This window comes from Anolis carolinensis, chromosome 2 (genome assembly GCF_035594765.1).
Source record: "Anolis carolinensis isolate JA03-04 chromosome 2, rAnoCar3.1.pri, whole genome shotgun sequence".
NCBI classification, from domain to species: domain Eukaryota; kingdom Metazoa; phylum Chordata; class Lepidosauria; order Squamata; family Dactyloidae; genus Anolis; species Anolis carolinensis.
Genome location: NC_085842.1, coordinates 159,077,826 through 159,099,876, shown reverse-complemented (window position 1 = coordinate 159,099,876; position 22,051 = coordinate 159,077,826). Strand labels below are relative to the sequence as shown.

Sequence of the window (22,051 nt, the reverse complement as noted above, 5' to 3'; positions counted from 1 at the left end):
CATTCATGGCCTGAAGGTAATTTTATACAACATTTTAAATGGTTTTGTGCTGAAATAAAGTCAGTGCTCCATCAGGTAACAAAGATCTATCATGTGAACAATTTCTGAAACTTAGCATGTTTCAGATTTCTTGGCTACAATCTCCGTTTTGATTGATGACTGATCAGTGGAATAGAAAATCTTTAAGTGTTTTGATGTCTTCATCACTTCAAAGTTAATAATATTCCATCCTTGACATTCAGTTCTAGCCCTGATCTTATACTTTCCTTCCTAACTTAAAGATCATCCCTTTGGGGATTTTTGCAGTTCATGATAGCTGGAAGGTAAACAAACACTGACCATTTGAGAGTTGATTTAACTTGGTGGGGCACAGGTTTTGCAGGGCTCTGGTTTACACAAAGGATTCAAGATTGCAAATCTCGATGAAGGCCCAAGGAAGTTCAGCAGAATATACTTGCCAGGTCCATCGAGTTCTGTCTGCAAACATTTAGGAGGTTCCTTCTGCTTCATTCAACTGAAAGTAGAAGAACCTCATAAATCACAGGCTGAGAAAATTTAAGAGAGGAGCATTACTAATAAGAAAGGACGGGGCTTTCAGGAAAAGGAGGAGATGGATAGTTTCCAAAGAGCCTTGTCTCCAGCTTACAGTCCCCACCCCATTTTTCGTTCTTCCCGTGCTCTGTCCCTTGATAGATAGATATATATATTCTGCCCTTGTATTCTTCCTGGATGAGAAAGCCAGAGAATAGCAGAGAACACTTTCTGCCTTTTACCCCCTGGACATCTCCAAAGGCTCTTTCACCATGAGGAATGAATTCTATACACTGGCTTTCTTCAGAGCCGCGACAGCAGAGTTCTTGGCCACCATGATCTTTGTGCTCCTTGGAGTGGGCTCCGCCTTGAAGTGGCCCTCTGCCCTCCCAGGCATCCTGCAGATTTCACTGGCCTTTGGCTTGGCCATAGCCACCCTCGTCCAATCGCTGGGCCACATCAGCGGGGCACACATCAACCCAGCGGTGACGGTGGCTCTCCTCACTGCACAGAAGATTTCGGTGCTACGAGCTGTGGCCTACATCGTAGCTCAGCTTGTAGGGGCGATAGCTGGTGCAGGGGTGATTCACCAGTTGACCCCACCGGAGATCCATGGAGGACTGGCTGTAAATGCGGTAAGTGGAGGTGCAGCCACTGCTGTGGCAAGAGCACGTCTGTAATTTGAACTCATTAAAAATGTCAGAAAATAAGGGCCATAATGTTCACCTGGAATTTGATCGAGTGAATAGAACTGTGCTGAACAAAGCATCATAATGGGAATACATTGCACTTTTCCCTAAGTGGATGCATACACAGGTTGAGCATCCCATATCCAGAATTCCAGATTCTGTACTACCGCTCTTGACGGTTTCAGTGTACACAAAATTATTTGAAATGTTGTATAAAATTATTTTCAGGCTATGTGTATAAGATGTATATAAAACATTAATGAAGTCATAGGGAGCAAGCTTGTTTTCTACTGCCCTGCAGACTAGGACGCGGAACAATGGCTTCAAACTACAGGAAAGGAGATTCCACCTGAACATCAGGAAGAACTTCCTCACAGTGAGGGCTGTTCAGCAGTGGAACTCTCTCCCCCAGACTGTGGTGGAGGCTCCTTCTTTGGAAGCTTTTAAACAGAGGCTGGATGGCCATCTGTCGGGGGTGCTTTGAATGCGATTTCCTGCTTCTTGGCAGGGGATTGGACTGGATGGCCCATGAGGTCTCTTCCAACTCTACTATTCTATGATTCTATGATTCTATGATTCTATGTTGTGTCCCATCTCCAAGATATCTCATTATGTAAAAGGTAAAGGTTTCCTCTGACGTTAAGTCCAGTCGTGACCGACTCTGGGGTTGGTGCTCCTCTCCATTTCTAAGCTGAAGAGCCGGCATTGTCCATAGACACCTCCAAGGTCATGTGGCCGGCATGACCACATGTACATTATGTAGATATATGTAAAATCAAATAAATTCCAAACCCCATAATACTTCTATTCCCAAGCATTTTGGAAAAGGGATAGTTATGACCTTATCCCATGGGCAGGGGTGAGGAGGGAAAATGTGGGAATGTGTGGGAAATTGTTCTTAATAATGGGGACATGACCATAGTTGGGACAAGATCCATGTTTGGGGATGGCTAGCCAACCCATGACTTTTCCCCGGATACCCTTTCCTCCGCTTCCTCATGCTGTCTTCAATCAGGAATCAGGTGAACATCAGACTCCTGAAAAGGGACTTTTCTCTCCATCTTCACATGCTGGTGAGACAGATTTGCATGCACATCCACCAGAAGTGGCTGTGTGTTGTGGGAAGACATTATGCCAGTGTTAGAAAATGGTGAGAAAATACTGAAAATTTAGTGTGGGATAAAGTCCTTAGCCTGTAATACCATGGATATCCTTTGTTCAATTCAGATATTATGCTATTGTCTGATTAGCAGCAGAGCCCATTCTTGTCCTGTGACATTCACTCACTTTCTCTCTCATTCTCTTTCTCCTGACCTGTCATCATCATCACCATGATGATGTTTATTTATTCCCTGGTTTTTCTCTCCACAAGGGGACCTTTAATGAAAGTAGCTAACCTTTAATGTAAGTAGCTTACATTAAATGGTTCTGGCCCAGTCTACCTGTCTGAATGTATCTCCCCCTATGAACCACATCGAAGTTTAAGATCATCTGAGGAGGCCCTGCTCTCGATCCCACCTCCCTTCACAAGCGCGATTGGTGGGGACGAGAGACAGGGCCTTCTCAGTGGTGGCCCCTCAGTTGTGGAACTCCCTCCCTAGTGATATTAGATCAGCCCCCTCCCTCCTAGCCTTTAGAAGGAGAGTAAAAAGCAGGCCTTTGATAAATAACGCAGTGCAATAATTTTACCTGGAAATCATGCAATTGATTATGGAAAGGCTTTAGACCTTGTCTTTGGATGACATGTCTTAACATTGGAATGTATTTTAATTGTGCTTTTATGTTTTTATCAATTTTAATATAATTTTACTTCATGTTTATGTTTTTATGCCCAAGGCATTGCACAAGTGCCGTTTGTAAACCGCCTTGAGTCCCCTTTGGGGTAGAGAAAGGCGGGATATAAATATGGCAAATAAATAAATAATAAAAGCATTTTATTCAAAGATGAAGTACTTCGGCCACATAACAAGGAGACAGGGAAGCTTTGAGAAGATCATGATGCTGGGGAAAATGGAAGGAAAAAGAAAGAGGGGCCGACCAAGGGCAAGATGGGTGGGTGGCATCCTTGAAGTGACTGGATTGATCTTGAAGGAGCTGGGGGTGGTGACAGCCAACAGGAAGCTCTGGCGTGGACTGGTCCATGAGGTCACAAAGAGTCGGAAGTGACTGAACAAATAAACAACAACAAAAGCAATTCAATGCAATTTAAATTCTACAAATATACAAACATTAAAACAGAAATAAATATCATTGGTATGAAAAAAATCAGACCTATATAACTAAGTTGTTTTGAAGTTAAAGTGGGAAGGAGGAGAGCCATAAGGAGAAATGGGATATAAATATAGCAAACATGTGAGATAGCCATTTGGCTTATGTTGACATCCCTCCCTCCACAGCAACATATGACTGTTGGAACTCAACCACATCCTGCAAAAAATTATAATCCTCATCAAGGAAATAGATAGGCAGATGAGTTAGCTGACAGGTAAAGCCTTGCCCCAATTGCTCTCTCTGTCTTCCTGTCACTCTCCCCCTGCTTATTAGACTGATACGGCTAGACTGATACTATTGTTACTGCTGCTTTACTTTGGAAATGCTTTTCCCCTTTTGAAATTACTCAATAATGGCAGTATGATTTAGGCCGCTAATCCAGCAACTTGAGTTATAATGGGTTGGGAGTGTTGGGTGCCTTTGCAATTTGTATAATGGGTGGCTTCCTTAAGTCTCCGTGCTATAGTTTGGTTGTAGCACAGAGCCTTAGGAAGCCTCCCATTCAGGTTGTCACATTAGAATTTTGTAACGCTGTCAAAGAGCATCCTTGTCTGTGTTCTTTGCACAAAATCTTGTTGCCAGACATGGCTGTATTTTTCTTCTCTCTCTCTTTCAAAGAACTGAACAATTTATTAAAGACTATTCTCTTTTTGCCCACATGGAAATCACTACAATGAACTTCAGTAATTCCTTCCTAGGCAGCAGGTGGTTCTTTAACAAAGCTGAAGTCAGTTTGACAGTTTGCTCGTGGGGTGTGTTTATTCATCCCATTGTCAGTGATTATCCAGCTTTGCAATGTTTTTATATTTTTCTTAACAAACTGTGTGATCAGAGGCAATCATGAATGTCTTTACACCATGGGAAGTGCCTGCTTTTCTCACAACATTTAACCATTCTTCTTGTCAACTTTTTCCCAGCTGTTTTGGTTTCAAAGCACATGAAATGACATTATGTTTGTGTGTGCTTTCAGGTGGAAACCTCTTGCAAGTGCATAGCAATGTATTTTAGCAACCTGAGGAGTATATGGAGCTTGATATTTCTGAGATCTCTCCTATAGCCTCATCCTTGAGGTTATCAAGCTTTGCTACCTGTTTCAGGGATCCTGTCATGATGCCTTATATTGACAGACAGGTTTCCCCCTTGTTGTGAAGATGGTGGTCATATTGTAAAATTCTTAATTTCCTCTCTTCTTTTCTGGATGAATTTCCTTTCATTTTTAATGTGGTTTAAGAGAAGAGTGGGTTGGTTTTGTTTAAGAAAATGTGGACATTGGCAGATATATCTTGTCACGTAGGCATGTGGAAAATTTGCCTTTATGAGAATTCCCTTTCTTGTATAGCTGATAGAAGTACAGGATCCCTGTCCTCAGTGGCATCCCATCAGCCTAAAACAACATTGGGTTGCTGTGAGTTTTCCGGGCTGTATGGCCATGTTCAGAAGTATTCACTCCTGAAGTTTCAAGTGGGCAAAACGTCAAGAGAGAATGCATCTGGAACATGGCCATACAGCCTGGAAAACTCACAGCACCCCAGTGATTCTGGCCATGAAAGCCTTTGTCAACACATAAAACGTTGTTTAACTGCCCCCAGATATACTGAGTTATATATGTATTTCCATCTTCCTCAGTCAGCATTGGAAGTACAGATATTGGAGCCCAACACATCTAGTTGGAGAAGACTAGTTTCCAGAAGCCCCCATGCTTCTGGATGTGAGAAAGTAATCAAGTCACAACTTGAGTGTAATTTCCAAACATAGGAATGTTCTAATGTAGCCTCCCCAACCTTTCCCCTTCTACCTTCCAAATCCCATCACTCAGCTCATATGGCTGTTTTGCTCGCAGTTGATGGGAGTTGTAGCTCAAGACTTCTAGAAGGCAGGTTGGGGAAACCACTTCCATCTGTCTCTTGATGTAAACAGTCCTTTTCTTGACTAGAAGTTAAACTACTGGCTTTTTTCATGTCAGAAGGGACTTGAGAAACTGCAAGTTGCTTTTGGTGTGAGAGAATTGGCTGTCTGCAAGGATGTTGTCCAGGGGACGCTTGCAGGGCCGTAGCCAGAAAAAAATTTCGGGAGGGGTTTTGAAAATTTCGGGGGGGGGGGGTTTGAACCCCTAGCACATACCCCTCCCTGCTACAAACCTGTCAATATCTGCTTGAGATAGTGCCTGGAGGGACTCTTAATGTTTTGCATCTCATAGACTTAGCATGGGGATTTGGTTAACCAGTTAAAATTCATGAGTAAACAAGATTTTTTTATAACTTGAAAAATTTCAAGGGGGGGGGTTGAACCCCTACCCCCCCCCCCTCGCTACAGGCCTGGACGCTTGGATGTTTGATGTTTAAACATCCTTTTGGGAGGCTTCTCTCATGTCCCCGCATGGGGAGCTGGAGCTGACAGAGGGAGCTTATCCGCATTCTCCCCAAATTCGAACCGGCAACCCTCAGGTCAGCAACCCAACCTTCAAGTCAGCAGTCCTGCTGGCACAAGGGTTTAACCCATTGCACCACTACTGGCTGAGCTCCAGCAAATAGTGGCTCAACTTTCTTACTGGGGCCCCTTCCACACAGCCCTATATCCCAGAATATCAAGGCAGAAAATCCCACGTTATCTGATTATGAACTCAGATAACCCAGTTCAAAGCAGAAAGTTCAGACTCGTTAATGCTAAAGATACAGCACAGGGGGTGTGACTATTACCATAAGGGGAAAAATTCTGCCTTTATTCTCCGGTTTCTGTTGTTTTGCCATGCTAGCCTCAGACAAACAACTCTGTTTCTGTTTGTTTGTTTTTTAAACTGCAGAGCCATTTGGGATTGATTTTTCTCTTCTTTCCTTCTTTCTCCAAAGGCAGGGCAGTTTTAAAACTATACAGTGGAGTTCTCTGAAGCTCCGTTGTTTTCTCCTTTCTCCTTCTTCCAAGGCAATGCAGTTTTTTTAAAAAAATCTGAAATTGATGTCTCTGTAACTCAGAACTAATCCTACTTCCTCCTTTCTCCAAAGAACTCAATTCCACATTTTGTAAACTGCCTTGCCTCAGAAGAAGGAGGGAGGAGAGAGGAGCAGAGCTTCTGATACCTCCATTTTATAGTTTTTAAATTGCCTTTCCTTCTGAGAAAGAAGGAAGGAAGGTAAAATCAGCCCGAAATAGGGATGCGACTATTATGTGAGGAAGGGGGGAGGCTATTATGCAGTGGTGACTATTATGCAATTAAATACTTTCTCTCTCTCTCTCGCTCTATCTATCTATCTATCTATCTATCTATCTATCTATCTATCTATCTATCTATCTATATCTTCTACCTCTTATATCCTGTGTGTGTGTGTGTGTGTGTGTACACACACACATCCTGGTTGGATTATCTAAATTTATTCAAGACAGTGAACATGCGGATATGATAGAAATGCCCTTTTGTACCTCTGTGATTTCACGGTGGGGAAACTGTTTGGCTTTCAAGACCAATTTGAGTTTGTATTAAAGCAGGTGAATGTGACATTAATGGGATCAAACTAGAGCAGGTTATGGTACATTAGAGTTGGGATATAGCCCTTGTGTGGGTTTGGCCATAATTAAAAAAATAATTCAGCAGTTCGGTCCTCAGGCCTATGCCTCCATGCCTGCATTTTATGGTGGACCCGACAAAGAATAATTGTCAGCCATGAATTGTCAGCTATGCCTCAGAATCTACCCCGTGGGGGCATTTTCATGCACTAAACAGTGCTGTAAGTGGGATGGTAATTGTTTGTGTTGTCTCTGTGATTGCCAAGGCTCAAAAGCTGCCTCTTCCAATCTGTCTTTCAATGTGTTTCTTAATCTTTCCAGCTGCAGAACAACACATCAGCTGGGGTGGCGGTAGTAGTGGAGCTAATTCTGACCTTCCTCCTGGTCCTCTGTGTCTTTGCCTCAACTGACAGCCGCCGAACTGATAAAGTGGGCTCTCCAGCACTATCTATTGGTCTGTCAGTCACAGCTGGCCATATCTTAGGGGTGAGTATTGTTATATCACCAATGCAAAAATGGTGGAATTGTGAGTGGGCTCGGTCTGGGAGGGATGGGTACCAAGTATATTCTTTTCTACTGTCTTCCATTTGAGGATGTTAGCGCTACCAGGGATTGTATGTTTTGACCAATCTAGGAATCCAAGGTTCAAATCCTCACTTGGCCATGGAAACTCACTGGGTGTCCTTAGGCAAGTGACAAATTCTGCCTCAGAGGAAGACAATGGCAAACGTCCCTGGACAAACATTTTCCCAAAAATGTGTTGTCGAAGGCTTTCATGGCCGGGATCACAGGGTTGTTGTATGTCTTTCGGGCTGTGTGGCCATGTTCCAGAAGCATTCTCTCCTGACGTTTCGCCCACATCTATGGCAGGCATCCTCAGAGGTTGTGAGGTATGGAGAAAACTAAGCAAAGAGGTTAATATATATCTGTGGAAAGTCTAGGGTGAGAGAGGTCAGTGTGAATGTGTAGTTAATCACTTAAATTAGCATTGAAAAGCTTATCTGCTGTCTTCTTCCTGCCTCTGGGGCATCCTTTGTTTAGAGTCGTTAACTGCCCTTGGTTGATTCATGTCTGGAAACCCTCTGTTTTCAGAGTATTGCTTTTTATTTACTGTTCTGATTTTTGAGTTTTGTAATACTGGTAGCCAGATTTTGTTCATTTTCATGGTTTCTTCCTTTCTGTTGAAGTTGTCCACATGCTTGTGGATTTCAATGGCTTCTCTGTGTAGTCTGACATGATAGTTGTTAGAATGGTCCAGCATTTTTGTGTTCTCAAATAGTATTCTGTGTCCAGGCTGGTTCATCAAATGCTCTGCTATGGCTGATTTCTCTGGTTGAATTAGTCTGCAGTGCCTTTCATGTTCTTTGACTCTTGTTTGGGCGCTGCGTTTGGTGGTCCCTATGTAGACTTGTCCACAGCTGCATGGTATCCGGTAGACTCCTGCAGAAGAGAGAGGATCCCTCTTGTCCTTCGCTGACCGTAGCATTTGTTGGATTTTCTTCGTGGGTCTGTAGATAGTTTGTAGGTTGTGCTTCTTCATCAGCTTCCCTATGCGGTCAGTAGTACCCTTGATGTATGGTAAGAACACCTTTCCTCTGGGTGGATCTTTGTCTTGACTCTCCTGGCTTGTTCTTGGCCTTGCAGCTCTTCTGATGTTTGTGGTGGAGTATCCATTGGCCTGTAGAGCCCAGTTTAGGTGGTTGAGTTCACCTTGGAGGTCAGCGAAGGACAAGAGGGATCCTCTCTCTTCTGCAGGAGTCTACCGGATACCATGCAGCTGTGGACAAGTCTACATAGGGACCACCAAACGCAGCGCCCAAACAAGAGTCAAAGAACATGAAAGGCACTGCAGACTAATTCAACCAGAGAAATCAGCCATAGCAGAGCATTTGATGAACCAGCCTGGACACAGAATACTATTTGAGAACACAAAAATGCTGGACCATTCTAACAACTATCATGTCAGACTACACAGAGAAGCCATTGAAATCCACAAGCATGTGGACAACTTCAACAGAAAGGAAGAAACCATGAAAATGAACAAAATCTGGCTACCAGTATTACAAAACTCAAAAATCAGAACAGTAAATAAAAAGCAATACTCTGAAAACAGAGGGTTTCCAGACATGAATCAACCAAGGGCAGTTAACGACTCTAAACAAAGGATGCCCCAGAGGCAGGAAGAAGACAGCAGATAAGCTTTTCAATGCTAATTTAAGTGATTAACTACATATTCACACTGACCTCTCTCACCCTAGACTTTCCACAGATATATATTAACCTCTTTGCTTAGTTTTCTCCATACCTCACAACCTCTGAGGATGCCTGCCATAGATGTGGGCGAAACGTCAGGAGAGAATGCTTCTGGAACATGGCCACACAGCCCGAAAGACATACAACAACCCCGATTTTCCCAAAAAACTCACACATGATAAAGTTGACATGTCTGCATTGACATAAAGGCATGTAACAGACACACAAATAGAGACAGGCTAACAGTTGGTTTGGATAACTCCCACAGTCCCTTGCACTGAACCATACTAGCTGAGACTCCTGGGAACTCCAAATATATCTCATACCTGCCTACAAAGTTATTTGATCAAATAGTTTTGCCTCTTTATTCTTACATGAACCCACCACCCAACTTCCTAATATGGGTATGTGAGAAGTAAGCTGGTGCTTTGCTACACATGCTAATGTAATGGTCTGCAACCATGAACAGATACCACACACACACACAGCTATTGATAAGGCTGTCACTGGGTGATTGGATCCCTACAAGAGTTACAAATGGAAAGAGGAACCCATTTTATGTTCTTCTACAGAAAAAAGAGAGTGAGAACACATATGAAAAATTAAGCTTTTCGTTCTTGTGAATGTTATTCAACTTCCAGGGCCGGTCTATCCAAGGTGATTGGTGGATTCTGGTAAATGTAGCCCAAAAATATTTCATTTTATTAAGCTCTCTGTTTATCCCTGTTTTGTAACTTTCAGATCTATTTCACTGGCTGCTCTATGAATCCTGCACGGTCTTTTGGTCCAGCTGTCATCATGAGAAACTTTCAGCATCACTGGGTAAGTGGATCTTTCCCATCTGACACAGTTGAGATCCAGTTTTCAAAAGAATTTAACAATGCACAAAATCATTGGCTATTAATGGAGGGAAGGATAAACCTTATTGTTCTTGCAGCAGATATGGACTGGATATGCCCTATCAGGTTATATCCAATAGTAGTTGTACTTACCCTGCTTCTCCTTTATGCTTGTGCTTCCTCTTCATCTCATTAAACAGTGAGCCATCTTTAAGGGCTGGTCAACATGCAGCTTGCTTTTTTGTGTCAGGAGTGACTTGAGAAACTGCAACATGCTTCTGCTGTGAGAGAATTGGCAGTCTACAAGGACGTTGCCCAGGGGATGCCCTGATGTTTTGATGTTTTACCATCCTGTAGGAAACTTCTCTCATGTCTCCTTCATGCATGGGGAGCAGGAGCTGACAGAGGGAGCTCATCTGCTCTCCCTGGATTTGATCCGCAGATCTGTCGGTCAGGACCTGTCGGTCAGCAATCCTGCCGGCACAAAGGTTTAACCCATTGTGTCACCGGGGCTAGCTATGCTTCCGAAGACCTGAAATAAAGTTATTGTCTCAGGGTAACAGAGCAACCAAAATAGCCTGGAATGGCTACCAAAATGGTGCAAGTCCACCCAGCATCAAACTGGGTGTTAGACTGGACTTGTTGGTGTATGCCTTCAAGTTGTTTCTCATTTATGGTTCTTCTGTCTTGGAGATTTCTTGGCAAAATTTGTTCAGAACGAATTTCCCTTGCCTTCCTCTGAGGCTGGGTGAGTATGACTCGCCTAAGGTCACCCAATGGGTTTCCATGCTCAAGCAGGGATTCAAACCCTGGCTCCCAGAATCGTAAACTATAACACCACATTAGACTACAGCTCCCTTAATTCCTTCCCTTTTTAGTATTCTGGCTGACACCAATAAGAACTGAACTCCAAAACCTCCAGAAGGTCAGTTTCCTGTTGCTGTTTTAAGGAGGAAAAAGGCATTTCTCTCCACTTTTTGAAGTTCCCAATCTCAATCAGATTTCTAAGATGCTTAGAAAAGGGATACAGAGCATAGACAGTTTCGTTTTGGGTGGTTACAGTTCCCAGAGTGAAAATGCTGGCCGAGAGAATCTGGGAATATACCCCTCCCACTCAGAAGAGCATTTCTAAGCTCTGGTGAAGAGAGAAAAGAGTAGCTGCCTTGGTTTCAGCACCTGGCATATAGATGGATGACTGATGCATTAATTACAGGTATACAAACAAGACTCAATTCTCGCTGGGCTGTGTCTTAATTAAAATCAGTGGCTTATGAAGCACGACTCTTGATAGTGATATATGAGCCATGGACTTATCTCAGGGCCAGTTTATTCAAGCTGTTATCCTGGGATAATCATTCCTGAACTTGTGTCAACCTCTCGTTTGCTTACATGTTAAAGTGATGAATGAGAAGCTGAGGTAAGGCGAAAGAAAGTTGGCCGACTCTGGTAAAGTTCAGGGACTTGCTCACCTCTCCTCTTTCTGGGCAGAGATAAGACACAGCAGCAGAAGCAACAGCGGAGCTGCAGTTGACTACAGACATTGGGATTTGTACCTGGGGGCTACTAAAGGAATAAGGGGTGGTGTAGCTGAAACCTTCTGGAATTCCTTGTTCTGGCAAATAAAGTTATTGTCTCAGGGTAAAGCCCAAGGTAAGGACTTGTGAATAATCTCAGTGCATATCAGCAAGTTCTCTATAAGGATAGTGATGACTAGTGGTTCTCATGTTAGTATGACAAAAAATGCAGTCTGATTTTTAGTTCAGACATTTGAGAATAGAATGTAATACAGTAGTTTAAAGTTCAATCCAAAATTCCAAATGGATTCAGCACCCACATGACAGGCATACACCCAGCCGTTACCCTATTAGGCTTATCCAGTACCTATCCTACACTTTTTGCTGCCAGAAGTGCATCAGCAAATAGCATCCCCCCAACCACCACTTAACCCCCTCTCCAAATCAAGACTTCTAGATCTCAAAACCATAAGGTGATTTTGGCCTGTGAGGTCTATGAGAAAGAAATGGTAAAATATCCAGATGTCTCCTGGGCAATATCCTTGCAGACGGTCACTTCTCTCACACCAGAAGTGACTTGCAGTTTACATGTGTTGGCTTGAGTTTGGTATCAGGTTCTTCACTGTGTTTTTTTTTCCATTGAAGAGAAATTGTGAGGCTCTGGATTTTGGGGAGCAGTGATAAGCAACCATGACAAAATAATATATTGGCATGTAGGTTCCCACAGGCCATTGAAAAGTGAATTATATTCATACTGCCATATAGTGGTGTGAAATTTGTAACCTTGTTGCCTTTCATCTGAACATGATTGGCATTTGTCCAGCTGCTGACTTGGTAAAAATATGTGGGGGTTTTTTTGAACGACAACTTCCAAAATTCTAAAAGCTCATGGCCACACTGTCTGAGTCTTGGGGGGGGGGGGGTAAATTGCTATTTCAAGAAATCATTTCACCAAGATCTAAGAGAGAAAATGTTGGTTGAACATAAGAAAGAATGTCTTGATAGTAGGAGTGATTGTGTAATGGGACCAATTGTCTAGAACAGAGTTTCTCAAACTGTACTCGCCTGGATGTTTTGGACTTCATTTTCCACAGTTTCTAACAGCTGTTAAGCTGGGTTGCTGTGAGTTTTCTGGGCTGTATGGCCATGTGCCAGAAGCATTATCTCCTGACGTTTCACACACATCTATGGCAGGCATCCTCAGAGGCTGTGAGGTCTGTAGGAAACTAGGCACATGGGGCTATTATATCTGTGTAATGTTTAGGTTAGGAAAAAAGAATTCTTGCCTGCTTGAGGCAAGTGTGAATGTTGCAATTGGACAGCTTGATTAGCATTGAATAGGCTTGCAGCTTCAAAGCCTAACTGTTAAGCTGGCTGGGATTTCTGGGAGCTGAGGTCTAGAACACCTGGAGGAGCAGAGTTTGAGAAAGAGAGGTCTTCTTCTCTGAAAAGATGATGGACAGCTACCTTCTGGGTATACTTTAGCTAGAGATCCTGGACTCAATGACCCATGAGCCCCCTTCCAATGCTATAATTCAAGGACTCTAGGATTGCATTTGGTGGTAGGTGGTAATAAGACATTTTGGCTCTTTATCCAAGTTCTTTCAGAAACATAGAAACAAACATACCACACATTTGCCATGAAGAGGGAGGTTATTTGTATGCACCTGGTGGGGCATCCCAAAAAACTGAGCTTTTCTAATTTTTTCTTTCCATTTCTTCAGGTGTTCTGGGTGGGACCTTTGGCAGGAGGCATCTTAGCTTCTCTGATCTACAATGTCATCCTTTTTCCTGATACCAGAAACCTTGCTGAGAGGATTTCTGTCCTAAAAGGGACCTACAATCGTAATATTGAGTATGAGGAGAGGAATGACCAGAGATGCTCAACAGAACTGGTGCACAAGTTCTAACATAGCCAGAGGTAAAGGAGTGGACAGAGATGGGCTTGTTGCACTGCAACACCATCCAAAAGAAAAACCGTACTCCCATCAAACCAGTTCCTCTCTTTCATATTCTCCATGGCCTCTATAATAAGGCTTTGAGTTGGTATCAAAATCAGATATCAAATATGCTGAAATGTATCTCAAGGGGATGGAGGAGAAGAAAGGGAATGGGAGAAGAAAGGGTATATGCTGTTCGTAAGTTGCCTAGCTATCAATGATTTGAAGGTGAGGGATACTCCATGTGTTAAAACCAACTCAACTCTTCAGTGGGGCTTCCAGCATGCCAGGTAGAATAGCATGTGGTCAGTACGAAATCCTGCAGCATTGAACAGGCAGGAAATCTATGGTCCTTCAAATGTTACCAGGTTACAGCTTCCCCTGACCACTGTCTGGACAGATGCGTATTAAAGTCAAACAACATCTGGCAAACCACAGGTACTTCATGTAATATTCCCTGGGAAGCAACCTTGAGGTGCCCACTTAGTTGTACAATTTCCTTTGTCACTTTCTTCTGATAATTGCTTTCCTGTCACAGAAACAGCCATTTCAAATACAAGACAAAAAGCTTTTTCTCTGTAGCTTCACAGCTTCCCTCAAGGGCGACTTATCTCACATTGCCATTACATTGCCAGCCAAGACTTACTTTGCTTGGACTACAGCATCGCACCAGACATTCCTGTCATCACAACCCATTTCTTAACTGCGTTTCTATCCTTTATTTAATGTACACACTGTAAACCTTTTGAGGAGGGTAGTTCAAACAGAGGTCTGATGTTCTGTGTAGTGCCCAAAGCAAGGATAGTGGTATGTTTAAAAAAAATGGTGAATAATAAAAGAACAGAAGCAACAGCAGAATACTAGTCACTCAGAGAAGACAGGTGGAGCAACCACGCTAAGTCCAAATTGTAAAATACATTCCTAGCACTGGGTTCTCAGGTCTGAGGGGAAACTGAGCCAGTAATGCAGAGAAATGCCACCCAGTTAGAGATTCTCTGCCTGAAGGGTAGCTATGAGGTCAGGAGTGCCTTCCACAGATGCTTTCCACTAAGATTGGAATGGTTTTCTCTTGAAGTTGCATATTCATGGAGGGAAGGGATCCCACTCCCTTTGCTCAAATTCTTTGCAACAGCCTGGGGCAGAAATGGGTAGCAGTGTATTTGGGTGTGGAAAAAGAAATCGGCTTCCTGTCACTGGTACACATCCAGAGACTGTGTGGAGGAAGCAGGACCATTAGGGCCTCCAGTATTTCTCAGATCAAAACCAGGAGACATGTGGCAACAAGGCAATATCAGAGTGTGGACAATATGGCAAAAGTTTCCCAAGAGGAAAAACACACAAGCTAAGATAAGCAGTAGTAGTTTGATTTTGCCTAAGCCTACTGAGAAGAGCAATCGTACTCAGCCACAAGTTTTGTGTGTGTGTGTCAGGAGCAACTTGAGAAACTGCAAGTCGCTTCTGGTGTGAGAGAATTGGCCATCTGCAAGGACCTGGCCCAGGGGATGCCCGGATGTTTGATGTTTAACCATGCTGTGGGAAGCTTCTCTCATGTCCCTGCATGGGAAGCTGGAGCTGACAGATTGGAGCTCACCCACTCCCCGGATTCGAACCACTGACCTTTCAGTCAGCAGTCCTGCCAGCACAAGGGTTTAACCCATTGTGCCACCTGGGACTTCGCAGGCTCAATTGATTGCCTATGATGTACATATGACTGGGAAGGAGAAGTTTTCATCCCTTCCTTTCCCTTCAATTGAGTTAATTAAATGCAAAATACTTCTGAGCCCCCGTTGGAGTAGCGGGTTAAACCGCTGAGCTGCTGAACTTGCTGACTGAAAGGTGAGTGGGGTGAGCTCTTGCTGTTAGCCCCAGCTTCTGCCAGCCTAGCAGTTTGAAACCATGCAAATGGGAGTAGATCAATAGGTACCACTCTGGCAGGAAGGTAACAGCACTCTGTGCAGTCATGCCAGCCACATGGCCTTGGAGGCGTTTACGGACAATGCTGGCTCTTCGGCTTAGAAATGAAGATGAGCACCAACCCCCAAAGTCGAACATGACTAAACTTACTGTCAGGGGAAAACTTTAGCTTTACTTTACTTTTGCGCTTTGAAATCATTTTGCAGCAAAATAAATAAAATGAGGATACAGGGGGGAAATATGAGAAGAAAAGAGAAACTGGGATATTTTAAAAGAAGGTTTAAAGGTGAGGTGTCAGAGGATTCATCAGGACGGTCACAGCAAAATTGGGTTGGATGATAGGAGCCAAGTGAACCTCTTTTCCCTCACAGGCCTTAGAAAGTCTAGTTGGTGCCTCTCAGCAACAACAGAGAAAGACTCAAAGCAAATAGGTGTAGAATGGTTTACTGGTAGATTTTGAAATATAGGCGTTCATATTAACTCCCCATATCAGCAGTTTACAAGAACAAAGCACAACAGTTTCCAGGAACAAATCTTTGCCAAGAACATCACTTTGGTAATGCTAACAGATCTTAATTGTACATTTAAGACCAAGCCACCCCAAAGTACTTTACGTTACAGCAGGGACAGTTCACAAAAATATATTGCTCCTGGCAAACAGCCCTATTTCATGTGTGCATTGGAGCTAAGCTTGGAAAGAACGGGGAAGCTAACAGGAAGAGCCAAATCATATCATCATCCCTGCGAACCCAAACATTGCAGAGCTTCAACCCCATGTGCCCTGGCTTCACTTTGCCATTGCAGGTTTCTGCTCATGTTTGGGATGGAAGATGTATTATTATAAAAGGTGGGCGAACTAGTTTAATAACAAAAGTGCATATTCACTGGAGCTGCACAGAATTAGAAACCCATTGGGATGCCATAACACCCTCTGGATGCAGAGAGAGGCCAGAGGTGGACACCAGTCAAGCGAAAGTCCATTTCCTTAATCATTCGAAGGAAATGGCCTGTCAGTTTTTGTAACATAAACTAAACTGAAAAGACAGCGGGTGAATTTGTAGCCAGAGATAAACGTCTGCAGTCAGAACATGCCTGGGTCCCTGGGTCCATTCATGCTGTCAACAGGGGCAAATGAAATTTCACTTCCAAGTGAAACCTGACTCAATGGGATGCCGGCATCGTAAGAAAAGAGAAATCTATGAAGCGAGGGTGGAAGATTAGGCTGCCAAGTGAGACAGATCAAAGAATAAACGCTAGTGTTTGGTCAGTGTCAAAAGCAAAACATGCTGCCTAGGTTGACATCGATTGTATGGATTTCAGGAAGGGCTATCTTTGTATTTCAGAACTACACTGAATCATATCTAGAGGGATAATTTGCCTTTGTGGTAGAAGAAACCGATATTCTGTCATAATAAGGCCGTCCCCATTTGATCCTGGAGGTGAAAAGATTGGAAATAGCTATAAAGCTGCCTGTCTATTACAGGGAACAATGGCGTCAAGGGAAGCCACAACTCTTGCAGAAAACTCACAATTCCTAATTTGGCCCCACAATGGAAATTGTTTGAAGTGTGATTGTGTGTTGATTTGGGGCTGATAACAGTGGTTCTTAGCTGGTGTACGCAGATAGGGAGATGGAGGGAAAGAGGGAGAAACGGGGGGGGGGGGGGGGAGGAGAGAGAGAAAACATGCACATAAGAGACAAACAGCAGTTAGAAAATGATGCATTTGCTTTATTGGCTTGTCTGGTCTCTTGAACATGAACTGTGGCGCCTCAAGCATTTGATTCTCTTGGAAGATCAGTCAGCACGCATCCATTTTCAAGTGGCAAGAACCAAGCTTTCACCATTCTAGGATCCTCATAGTGACTATTGAGGAAAATTTGAGGGGCGAGTAAACAAATGGATTTCACCATTAATGGCATATTTAATAAACCAATGCCCAACTGGGATGCAAATGCTACCGGATAAAGTGAATCAACATGTTATGAAGCAACCAACTTCAATTGACTGAAGGGAATGTAAGCACTCTTACACAAAACCCACTAATGATCCATGAATTGCAGCAATATCCTTTACTTGGACCACAGCCACTTCTGGGTATTTGGAGGGACATGCAGCTGAAACCAAAACTGAGGAAAAGCTCATTGACTATTAGCGCTGATTTTCCTGGAGAGAGTCCCATAAGAACAGGTTTTTCTAAAAAACTTTTGGCAGTTAGGTTTTTCTGAGAACAAAACGCACATGGACACAGGGACATACCACCCGCAGCCACCCTGGTGATTGATTGTAGGGATTGTAGGATCTTTACTGTAACTTCTCTACACTCTGCTTCTAATTTTCTGGAACATTGTATCCTAGTAAAACACCCACTTTTGTGATTGTTAGGGAGTAAGTCGGGTTTGTCTTCCTGGCTTATGGAGGCTTCCTGAAACATGGAAATGAAGGCATTTTTCACCACTTGCCACCAGGCCATAGAATGGGTCTTCATTTGTCTATGAAAAAACTACCCCCATTAAGGCCCAGAAGAAGGAGACCATCATAATACCACTGCCTTGCTATGATATAGGGTGTATGACTCAGATGGATTCACACTGTGCTGCATCTATGGGATTGGCTTAGTAGAAGGATTGTCTTAACTTATTGTGGCTCCATGTGATACATTCATTGACAGTCCAGCTTAAAGTCTGGCAAACTCAGAGCAGACATGGATCCCTCGTCCAAATCAATTAGTGTGTAATGCACAATCTCCTCCATTTCCCATTGTTTTCCACTTTATCAAGCATTATCATCTTGCTCACTGAGTTGTGCCATCTCACAATGCATCCAAGGTATGACAGGCACCATTTAATTATCTTGGCTAGCTATGCCCTTACTCTAATCTGTTAATTTGCTACATGTATGTCCCAGCCTTTCTCCACTGAGTTGTCCTCTCCGCTTTGCATTTGCTTCCTCCATTAAGAAACCAGGCACCCCCCTACGGATGCCACTAAGCAGGACAGGAGAGCAACAGTATTTTCTCATTTGTGTTTTCCACTTGAAAGGCACATTGTCTATGAAAAATAGGCACCATGACTATTGTCAATGATAGCCACTGGGCCTTAAAAAAAATCTTTATAGCACTCTTGTGAGATAGGTTAGACAGAAAAAGAGTGATTAGCCAAAGGGCATACATTGAATTTCAAGGCATTTGAAGGCACACACGTACATTGGGGATTAGGGAAAGGGTTGGGAGTCATGGCACTCCTCAGAGGTTGTTGAACCGCCACTCACAGCATTACTTCTCATTGGCTTTGGTGCTGCAGCTGGGTAACATGTGTAGGACTACAAAATTCTGACCCTGAACTAGAAGACTGGCATCCCAGTCTAATACACTTATACACGATATACATGGGTGGACAAGGTATGAGCCCTGAGCTTTATGTGGACCCCATTGCCCAGGGTAAAATAATGGTAGTACAGTAGAGTCTCACTTATCCAAGATAAACGGGCCAGCGGAAGCTTGGATAAGCGAATATCTTGGATAATAAGGAGGGATTTAGGAAAAGCCTATTAAACATCAAATTAGGTTATGATTTTACAAATTAAGCACCAAAACATCATGTTATACAACAAATTTGACATAAAAAGTAGTTCAATACGCAGTAATGTTATGTTGTAATTACTGTAATTACGAATTTAGCACCAAAATATCACGATATATTGAAAACATTGACTACAAAAATGGCTTGGATTATCCAGAGGCTTGGATAAGCGAGGGTTGGATAAGCGAGACTCTACTGTACTGGTTTGCTTCCAAATGCCCTCACATGCATTCTAGGGTCATTTCCACTTTTTCTGGAATTCCTGCCCTCCCCTGAGATGAAAAGCATACAGTATTTGAATTTTTTTCAAAACAAAATGTTTTTGCTTTGAAATACCTCAAAATGTCCTCCAGCAAGTACCAGAGATATTGCCACCATATTTTACACAACCCTCCTATGGCCTATTTAAGTAGGGAGCCCTGTCTTGCATAACTGCCTTAGAGTATTAATGCAGCCCCCTAAACTTCCACAGTTGTCTGACTCTGCTCTAATACAATATTACAGCAGAGCTTTGGGGGGAGGGGTCTGCTAAACCTTTCTGGGCAAGAATCCCTTATCATTATCACCACAAGCCATGGTGGTTGGAGATTCTAGGAAATAGACCCCCCACCACCCAAAAACACCTTTTCCAAGCTCTGCATCACATATTTATTTATTTATTTCCAATATTTATATCCCACCCTTCTCACCCGAATGGACTCGGGGTGGCTTACAACACTGGCACAATTCGATGCCTATACAAAATCAATCAAACAATACATAAAATCAGTTAAAACTATTAAAAACAATATAAAATTACAATATATAAATTTAAATAGATATTGCCTAAGCCCTGTAATTGTAATGGACCTATAATTACACCAATAGCAAAATGGTAACTCGGCACTTGGAATCATAGAGTTGGAAGAGATGTCGTGGGCCATCCAGTCCAACCCCATTCTGCGAAAAAGCAGGAAAATTGCATTCAAAGTTCCCCCGACAGATGGCCATTCAATCTCTATTTAAAAGCCTCATTAAGAAATTCCACTTAATTATGCATTTATATACAGTAGAGACTCACTTATCCAACACTCGCTTATCCAACGTTCTGGATTATCCAACACATTTTTGTAGTCAATGTTTTCAATACATCATGATATTTTGGTGCTAAATTCGTAAATACAGTAATTACTACATAGCATTACTGTGTATTGAACTACTTTTTCTGTCAAATTTATTGTATAACATGATGTTTTGGTGCTTAATTTGTAAAATCATAACCTAATTTGATGTTTAATAGGCTTTTCCTTAATGCCTCCTTATTATCCAACATATTCGCTTATCCAACATTCTGCCGGCCCGTTTATGTTGGATAAGTGAGACTCTACTGTACTTCATCCTTCATATGGTGTAGGTCTGCAAGTAGAGAACAACCTGGAAAGCTTATGTGGTGTTTTTGTGTGGACCCATTCAGAGTCCAAAAGACATGCATTCACATCCCTGGGCACTTGGTGGTTTTTGGAGAATCACTCCCTCTAGGTTTATACACCTCAGAGAGTTATTATGAGGATAAAATGGCAATGGGGGGAGAACCAAGGATGCCAGATTACCTCCTCAAAAGAAGAGCAAGAGCGTAATCTAGCTATCATATAAAAGGGAATGTCAGAGAGACATCATTACAGTATGTTCAGGGATAAGAACATCAGAAGAGCCCTGCTGGGTTAAACTAAAGGCCTGGATTAGACCAGCCCAGTGGGAAACTCCAAAGCCAGGCAGGAAGGCAACAGCACTCTCCAAATCATGTTCCTCAACAAATGATCTTGAGTAACATAAAGCCTCTATTATGGGAGTGAACATAGATAAAATCATGACTAAAATCCTTGATAGCCACATCTCTATGAATGTATCCAAACTTTTTACATTGGCAGCCATCACCACTACTTGTGTCAGTGAGTTTCACAGTTCACATTGCCAATGTGAGAAGAGGGCATTTTTATCACTCCCGAATATCCTGCCAGTATGTTCCTGTGTGTGAGAGAGAATGGTCAAATGTGTAGCTGTATCTCAGATTGCCAGTTTTTTGAATTTTCCCTTAACTTTCTACAAGCCCCTCTGGCTGGTTGTTGGTTGTCTTTCCACACAGCCATATAACCCAGAATATAAAGGCAAAAAATCCCACAATATCTGTTTTGAACTGGGTTAACTATGGACAAAGCATGAGGAAGAACGGATCTGATTTTATGTTTGAAATGTGTATTTTTAATTCATAATGTATTTTAATAGTTTTAACTGTTTTATATGCTGTTTTATATTGGTTTGTATGGGCATCTAATTGTTGCCACTGTTGTAAGCCGCCCTGAGTCCCTTCGGGTGAGAAGGGCGGGATATAAATGTGAGAAATAAATAAGAAATAAATTATCTGAGTCCACACTGCCATATATCCCAGTTCAAAGCAGATAATGTGGGGTTTTATCCAGCTGTGTGGAAGGGGCCTGAATCAGTGGGATTTATCTATAAGATTCACTTTTGCTGTCAATCAGTAATTCAATGATTCTTCCTCCAGTTGGGAACAGTATTTGGGCCACTGAGATCTAGTCATACAGCTCCATGTTCCTGGGTCCCATTCCATATTGTCCTCCAAGAAGAGGTTTTGCATTAACCCTACTGAATTATGATCAAGTCATTATTTTTTTTGCTACTGACCTCTAGCCACCATACTGCAGAATCAAAGATGTGTTCCTGCATAGCAGGAGGTTGGACTAGATTGCCCTTGTGATCGCTTCCAATCCTATGATCCTTATGATTTCTCCAAAGTCTTTAATGACACCTTATACATTTGGCAAGAATCTGGGAAGAAGTGCACTTGAATGACAAGAAAAGGCTCACTGGAAGAAGTTTCAGGAAGGAGAGCGAACCTTACGGCCTTTGTGATATCATAGGATTGCTATTCCCATCAGCCCTAGCCACCATAGTAGGGAAGAGATGATGGGAACTGTGTGTCCAAGAACATCTACAGGGCCCGGCATTCCCCATCCCTGTGCTG

The 22,051-nt window shown here is 42.7% G+C and overlaps 1 protein-coding gene across 1 annotated transcript; it reads left to right on the top strand.

The window, feature by feature from the left end:
- Nucleotides 1–803: 803 nt before the first annotated feature.
- On the top strand, nt 804–16,069 carry LOC100553558 (aquaporin-5). Its single transcript, XM_003216990.4, has 4 exons — nt 804–1,166; nt 7,311–7,475; nt 9,984–10,064; nt 13,320–16,069. Exons 1-4 carry the CDS (start codon nt 804–806, stop codon nt 13,503–13,505), a joined length of 795 nt encoding a protein of 264 aa, XP_003217038.1. The 3' UTR covers nt 13,506–16,069.
- The last annotated feature ends 5,982 nt before the right edge of the window (nt 16,070–22,051 follow it).

What these genes read in the sequence shown, in the direction of transcription:
- LOC100553558 (XM_003216990.4), top strand. Translation starts at nt 804, where the DNA reads ATGAGGAATGAATTCTATACACTGGCTTTCTTCAGAGCCGCGACAGCA. An exon ending in GAGGACTGGCTGTAAATGCG is followed by an intron (nt 1,167 to 7,310) that starts GTAAGTGGAGGT and finishes TAATCTTTCCAG; the next exon opens with CTGCAGAACAACACATCAGC. An exon ending in CAGCTGGCCATATCTTAGGG is followed by an intron (nt 7,476 to 9,983) that starts GTGAGTATTGTT and finishes TGTAACTTTCAG; the next exon opens with ATCTATTTCACTGGCTGCTC.